We start from the raw sequence: 8234 nt of genomic DNA, 5'->3' as shown, positions 1-8234 counted from the left end.
AATATATTGAATTCCAGGACATTTTTTTGGGAACAAAGTCAGATTTAGCTCTTTGTGAAGTACTTGAAATGTGGTTATCAAAAAAGGAAAGGAACGCTGGTAGGAACTAAACAAATAGCCATTCCTTCCCACTTTTGATTGTGTCACTGACACTGACTAGGGCTAATTCCAAGTACTTACAGGCTGACTTGACAGATTACTAATCAATAAGTACAGAATAGTGTGAGCCTTACAAAAGGATTATGGAACAGGACAGAAAAACTAGTGACAAAGGAAAAAAAACAAACACAAACACACACACACACAAAATAACTTTCACAGAGCAGATCAAACCTAAATATGGAAGTGTGCCTTCCTGTATTCTAAGGGGTCTCAGAGTATGATTTCTCCCCATCCATCTCCTAACTGATCATTCATGGGTAAGTATCGACATTAGCCAAGACTTTCTTTTGCAGATACAAGTGGGAGTGTGCTGCGGCCAGCCACCACGGGTTCACACAAGTCAACCAAGCCTTTTTACCCCCACCTTGGTGTTTAGTAACTTCCCCATGTTTTTCCAGGCAATCTCTGACATTTTCAATGTTTTGCAAGGCTTGCTGAACATGACACACTTTGTGGGTGGCACGAATAGAAAGGCAAATTTTGGAACAAATATAAAATGGCACAATTCGTGCATTTTTCCTAGTGTTTATAATACTTTCCTTTACAGTGCTTTATTGTTTATAGTGTTAGGAAAAGAAAGACTACAGCGTTTATAACGTTGTCGGCAGACACATAAAAGGAACATCCCAGTCTGGCCATCCCCTTTTTCTTTTCATGCTTTGGCCTCACCAAACTAACGGAGTACGTCACCTTTCCCGTTGCCTGCGGGGTTTTGCAGGACCCAAGAATTCAATGTTAAAGTCAATATGGTCCTTTGGAAACCAGGATTCATGCACTCCTGGATTAGAAAAAAGGTTTATGGAAAGTGGTCTCCCCTAGCATCACAGTAGGTGTTTACTGGAAAATTCTAGAACTCTGAAAACCCAAATCAGGGTCTAGACACATAGAAGCAAGGGTATGATGGCATAGCAAGTGACATTGGGGCATCTTGGTTTTATCTTGGTTTTATCTGTCAGACTCGCCTTCCCCAGACCTCACGGTAGACACTAGGCACATAGCCACAAAAGGTAAATTATGCTTACAAAGTACAATACATTAAAGTATGCTCAAGTTGTCTCTTTTCTGCAGTACTGCAATGTGTTCCATTCTGATCTCCCTGCATTTCTGGCAAATCCTAATAATTCTAATGTGGTAATATAGGCCCAGCGTCATGTACAAGATTCCTCCCGTACACACCCCTCACCAACATACTGGCATTTCCTTAAACATGCCACATTCCTTTCTGCTTCGGGACCTTGGCACATTCCCCGGACTCTATGTGTTACAGTCACTGTGTGAAATCTCTTCCTTAGATCTTCCTGGTCATCCCTAAGCTCAGCCAAGATGTTCTCCAAGGCCTCAGTTCAGGATCTCACAGTCAATTTTGCTATGTCCCTTTGGACACATGTTTTTCCTTGGTAAAGTGATGCTGAGTAGCATCTGAGCCGTGTTCCAGAGCTGGCAAGCTCAGTGAGGGCAGCGCATCACTGGCTGCTCTGTTTCCACATTCAGGCCACTGTTAAAGTATTTAAGGAAAAGAGGAAACACATGAAGGAAGGAAAAAGGGAAGGGAGCTTTTATTTAGCATGGGAAAGTTGTTTTATTCTTTCACACGGATATTTTGCAAATTCCCACTTACTTTAACAGCGGGCCTTATTTTTGAAGCAATTGCGTTTTTTCTCTCTGTCGAAATCAAAGGGTTGGAATATATTGACAATTGAAAGGATTTTGTTCTGCATTGTTCGAAGTTTATGATACAGGACAGAACTATCACAAGATCTAGCAAGATTAAACCAACACCTGCAACACTGATTCTTGGCTCTCCACTTCTGCCCAGCCCAGTCCCCACCACCATCACAGTCATTTGCAGAGTGAACCAGTGGGTGTAATTTTTCACTTTTTCTGTCTCTCCCTTTAAATTTGCCTGCCAAATAAATGCATCTTGAAACAACCTATTTTTACAGCATCTAATATCAGAGGAAAAGATTAAACTCATTCTTGGCAAGATATAAAAGATTATTAAAGCATAAAGTTAAGCCCTTGCATAGTATGCAACAGTTTTAACATTTGAAAATGCAAATACTCTTAAGTTTACATATTCAGCTGGCATTTCAATTTTACAGAAGCCATTCTGATAATAATTGAGCTGCATAAATATAAAACCAAAGTTTTGCACTTATGAAACGGAATCAAGCCATCAAGGCAACTGCTTTCTTATCAGCTCTGGAAAATCAATTACTCAACACTGGAAAGACCTTCCTTGTTAAAATCTAGCAAAGTAAATCTCCTATAAACACAGCACAGCGTCAGACAAAGGATCCAATCCTGCAAGGCTGCCAGCAGGAAAACAGTTTGTGTGCTAATCAGCAAAGCAGGATTCCTGATACTGCAGCCCATGGGAGTCGGACCCAACCGTCACTTGGCTGGGTTAACGGGCTCAGGACTGTAAAGTGCCTCCGAGACTTCAGTTGAGACGTCGTAAAAGGCTGTCTTCTCCTTGTCTCCTGGGCAACAACGGAAGGTCTAGCTTGGGCAGGCTGCCCAACGGTGCAGGGCATCGTGGTCAACGTCCAGCGTTGACTCCTGTCTCTGCCATGGGCCGCCGCCCTGCTCGCTGTTACAGGTATTGTAAGAACAAGCCGTATCCCAAATCTCGTTTCTGCAGAGGTGTTCCCGATTCCAAGATCCGCATCTTTGACCTGGGTCGGAAGAAGGCCAAAGTGGATGAGTTCCCACTGTGCGGCCACATGGTGTCGGATGAGTACGAGCAGCTGTCCTCAGAAGCCTTGGAGGCGGCCCGCATCTGTGCCAACAAGTACATGGTGAAAAGTTGCGGCAAAGACGGCTTCCACATCCGAGTGCGGCTGCACCCTTTCCACGTCATCCGCATCAACAAGATGTTGTCCTGTGCCGGTGCTGACCGCCTGCAGACGGGGATGCGAGGCGCCTTTGGGAAGCCCCAGGGTACAGTGGCGAGGGTCCACATCGGCCAGGTCATCATGTCCATTCGCACCAAGCTGCAGAACAAGGAGCATGTGATTGAAGCCCTACGCAGGGCCAAGTTCAAGTTCCCTGGTCGCCAGAAGATCCACATCTCCAAAAAATGGGGCTTTACTAAGTTCAATGCCGACGAATTCGAAGACAAGGTGGCCGCCAAGCGTCTCATTCCGGATGGTTGTGGGGTCAAGTATGTCCCCAGTCACGGCCCTTTGGACAAGTGGCGAGCTCTGTACGCCTGAGCTTGTCCGGGACACTGCATCCTGGGACCATGCCAGTCCAATGGTGGTCTGCGATAGACCGTGTTCACCGACAGAAACTATAATCTTTTAAAGCATTTAAGATTTTAAATCTAAATTTCAGCATGTAGACTGCTAGGGAAATGTTTATGTTAACAAAGAAACAGGAAACGATAGTGTCTTTGCTTAATTAAGACACAGTTCATTGCATTTGTCGAGAAAACTATTGCTATTTCAATTGAAACAATTTAGGGAAATATTGGGAAATGTGTTAAAAATTCTGTTTTTTTAATCTGTTCAGCTACCATTCAGTTTAATCAAATAGAAAAACCCAAGTATGAAAAGATTGATAGTGTTTATAAAAACGACACAGAGATGAAATAATGGCGCTAGCCATATTTCAGCTCGACAGCCATTTCTGTTAACCTGGCTTATTAGGTTTGCCTATACATTTCCGTACATTGTTCTTAGAATTTCCATCTCGTCTGAAAGTCAGCCTCAGTGCAGTGGGGCATCTCTGAAAAAGGTTCCTCCAGCCAATTTTCACATATTTCACACTCGGGAGGCAAACTCCAACATTTCCTTCCTGGCAGAAAGGTTATGGGTGACATCTCCGTTTCTGTCGGGCGTATACGGTCTCCAGCAGAATCCGCGGAGGATTTCACTACCGGTGCTTGAAGACGTCTCTATGGCGTTTGTCATTTGTAGGTATTTGCCTTACATGAGTACATTGATTCAATATGTGTTTCTTGTTTATTTTAGGCACTACTCAAGCTGAAGATACTGGATCTATATAACATAACACTGTTTAACATTGTTTTCTGAATCTTAATCCTGGAAATGGTTTCTTCAGTTTTCTTATGCTTACTGTTCAAAGTCAACATGTTTAATGAAAACAGCAAACGCAGTACTAAACAGTGTGGAAACACAGCGCTCTTAATACTGCCTCTGTTTAAATTCTTTTGTCTGCCCCAAAATGTTGAATTTGGCTTGACAAATCTTTCACACACCCCCTCTTAGCTGTCTCCTATAAAGTTAAGTTGTAATTTTATAATATTTTTCATGTAATGGACAAAGTTGAGGCGGATCATTCTCAATATTACATGTATTGAAACACTCGCCCTTCTGTGAAGATTTTACCTGCATTTTACTTGAAACTTGAAAACCCTTGGAGTTCTGATGAATTAACGCAGTTAGTAAATAAAGGTGACCTCACAACACTGTTTATTCTTGTCCTGTTGCCTCTTCTATCGCATTACCAAATAACAGAACCAACATACTCAACCTCAAAACACCAAGAGTGGAAGCACACACAAATAAGCCCTAAGCCATGTGTTAGTATGCTCGTGGTCCAGCTCTGCAGACTCTCCATCCCATCATTCACTCTTCCATCTCAAACCTCTCAAACACCCTGACCTTCACACCTGAGGAAGGCTCTGCCCTCAATAAACACACAGACACAGAGCCAGCGATGAACCTGTGATAGATAATGTCGATTGTCAGTATCTGCAAATTTATGAGTTAAAAGAAAGGTGGAGCATTATTTTAAGTCGGGCCCAGTGCGATAGAGTAGCGGTTAAAGTTCTCGTCTTGCACACGCCAGGATCCCATACGGTTGCCGGTTCTAATCCCGGTAGCCCTGCTTCCCATCCAGCTCCCTGCTTGTGGCCTGGGAAAGCAGTTGAGGATGGCCCAAAGCTTTGGGACCCTGCACCTGCGTGGGAGACCTGGAAGAGCTCCTGGCTCCTGACTTCGGATTGGTGCAGCACCAGCCATTGTGGGCACTTGGAAAGTGAACCGGGAAGTGAACCATTGGATAGAAGATCTTCCTCTCTCTCCTTCTCTTTGTATATCTGCCTTTCCAATAAAAATAAATAAGTCTTAAAGTCTTATAATCTGACTCTTTCTCCCATGGTTTTATAATACAAATGATATAATGAATGACATAAATTAACATTAATGCAGGTAAATACTTATTTTTCTTTTCAAAAATTCTGGTACCTTATGTTCTTCACGGTATGCTTTTGCTTTTTTCAGCATTTTCTTAATTTACAGTCTTTCTAGTAACTAAAACAATTGAGCTGAAAAATAATTTAGTTATACTTTTTAAAGCTCTTTGTAATTTGAAAATTTCCAGAGTGGAAAATTTAATTGGGGAACAAACACATTTGTGTTTGTATATGTATATGCAGTCGTGAACAGAACTATTTACTGAGATGAAATAAAATACAAATACTGCTAACTAAATTCAAGGAAATATTGCTCAATAAAATAATTTTGACTTAGTTGAGGGAATCTAGGGGTTTATGGAAATTCGAATGACTTTATAAGAATATGAAAATTAGTTTTAGGACTATTTATTGGATCAATTACTTCCAAATATATTCCACAAATGATTATCAACCAACCACTTCTAGTCCCTCAAAATATTAGATTATACTGAGCACACTTAGCTTTTAATGTTTCATTTTTATGAAAGCAGTCACCACCTCTGGTAGGAGATGGGTGTAACTAACACCAGCAGGTGTTTTATATCCACCTGTAGCTGCCTGATGCTGCCTATTCTAACAGTTTTTTCTGGATCTTAGATTGTTATTATTGACCCAGGAATTGAGCTAACACACAATCTAAATACACTGTCCTATGTTTACATGAGTGACATAATTTCTGGAGTTTAAAATGTGTATTTTAATGACTTCATTATGAAAACGCACACTTCTTGCTTTTAAGAAGAAAATGATGAGTAAAATCAAAACTGAATTCTACTTTCAATATAATTCAAAATGAGGTGATTGTCACAGTTCAGGGTTGGACAAGAAGTGAAGCTCTGGTGCTGGGATCTCTGCATTTGAATCTCAGCTTTTTCACTTATTTACAAATCATTTAATATAACCTTTGCTTAGGTGGCTAGTTCACAAAATGGAGTTAAGGAGCTTTAATAACAGGGTTGTTCAGGATTAAGTAAGATTATACACTGGGAAAGAAGTCCTTTGCATATAAAATTTTAAAGTTGTAACAGTTAATATTAATGTCATTGTCATCAGATTTGCTTCTTTACTGCTTCTCAAGTCTTAACCTTTCTGCTCTTTCAATGCTACTTTTTAAGTTATTTATGACCTTAATAGTCTATGTTGTCATCAAAAATCAGCTCTAAACTCTTAATTCTAAACTTAATTGGATTTGATATTCCAATTCCAATTTGTGGGGTTTTTTTTAATCTTAAGGTTTGTTATTTTTACTTTAATCTACAAGGTTAGGGGTGAATTTCTCATCATTCTTTTTGTCCCTTTTGTTAATTTAGCTTTATCTCTAGATGTTACAACTTGAGGGCAGTATATCACCATTTTTCTATTTTTCCACAGCTTTGGAACAATAGAAAAAGACAGGAGAGAACCTGAAGGGTTAACTACAGCCTTTAATTGATATTAGATCCTGACTGGTCTCTTGAAATTCTGATTAAATCACTTACTAGAGAAGTCTGCACTGTCAGGTGCAGTCTGCTCTCCTAACTGGGGGGATGGGAAGGGATGGGATGGGGTTGGGTGGGGTGTGTGTGTGTGTGTGTGTGTGTGTATTTACTCTACTGTTATTCACTAGAAAACCCTCGGTAAGGTCAAGCCCAATGACTAAACACTGTTACTTTTGGTTTGGGATCACACTTGTCAGTAGGTTCTTCTGCTATGTTTCCTTGTGCAAGCATATTTCAGAACATATCTCTACACATTAGGGTGTTAATGAGACATTAGCTGTATCAATTTGCATCCCCAACATCAATTTGATGACGCTTACGCCTCAACACTTAGTCATGCTATTTTAGGTAGCTCCACTAGAAAAATGCCTGAGCATGTGCACTAGGAGCTAGATGCATGCAGCCTTCATGTAGCAGCAAACAAGTGAAGAACAAACCTCAGTTCACATGCAGAAGACAAATACACGTACTGCGGGATATCCACAAGAAGAGAGACCATGAACAGTAATAACAGATGAAGTATAGTTAAAACTAAAAAGACAAAATTGGAAGGAAGACATTGAATAAAAAAAAATACTAAATAGCTTAATGCTTTCATGAAAAACTCAGTAAAGCCAGAGGAAATACTACAGAAGTCTAAATAATAATATGAGAAACATAAGTTTGAAAGAGTAGCCATGAAAGTGTCAGATTGTTGTTACATGGGGGGCATGGAACAGCAATAGAATAAAATGATCTAAGGGTGATTCAATACAATAAGGTTACCAGGGGCAATGGTGGTACTCCATCCCTAGCACTCCCAACGTGGTATGTAGACATCCCAAAAAGTGGCTTAATCCTATGTGCCACAAAGCCTTCCCTGTATTATCCCTTAAGATAATATCCCTTAAGGGATAAGATATTATCCCTTAAGATTCAGGACTGTTGTATCCCTTACGCAAATTAAACCAATTCAGGCATAATTGTTAAATCAGGAAAAGATTAAAACTTCACTTGATGTAGCTACTGAGGAAGTAAATGTATTCAACTGTACTGACTTCTTTGGATTCCATTGCTAGTAGATGCCACGGGCTGCTTTCCCTTCCATTCCAATTTATCAGAAGTTTAAGAGACTTGTCCCTGAGCTTGGTAACAATCCCAACTCTAAAGTGAGTATGAAAGTGACAATTAGCAGAACGTGAACTTAGCACAGATTTCCATAGTCCATTCTCAGCGACAGTAATAGTTGCTTATTACTGTCTCCAAGGATTGGAATTTAAACAGAACTGACTATATGTTACTGATGCCTTTTAATATTACTCTGGCTATGAAATGAAATATAAATTATACCTGATTTTAATTTCATATCTCCAGGTCTTTTCATATTGTCTTCACAAACCACCCTTACA

General features: G+C 40.3%; 1 protein-coding gene across 1 annotated transcript; it reads left to right on the top strand.

Moving 5' to 3' along the window:
• The first annotated feature begins 2666 nt into the window (after nucleotides 1–2666).
• On the top strand, nucleotides 2667–3582 carry RPL10L (ribosomal protein L10 like). The gene has a single exon (XM_012926857.3). The coding sequence runs from the start codon at nucleotides 2736–2738 to the stop codon at nucleotides 3378–3380; it is 645 nt and encodes a 214-aa protein (XP_012782311.2). The 5' UTR covers nucleotides 2667–2735; the 3' UTR covers nucleotides 3381–3582.
• The last annotated feature ends 4652 nt before the right edge of the window (nucleotides 3583–8234 follow it).

The sequence above is a fragment of the Ochotona princeps genome, chromosome 6, assembly GCF_030435755.1.
Source record: "Ochotona princeps isolate mOchPri1 chromosome 6, mOchPri1.hap1, whole genome shotgun sequence".
Classification (NCBI taxonomy): domain Eukaryota; kingdom Metazoa; phylum Chordata; class Mammalia; order Lagomorpha; family Ochotonidae; genus Ochotona; species Ochotona princeps.
This window is presented reverse-complemented; position numbering and strand designations above follow the sequence as displayed.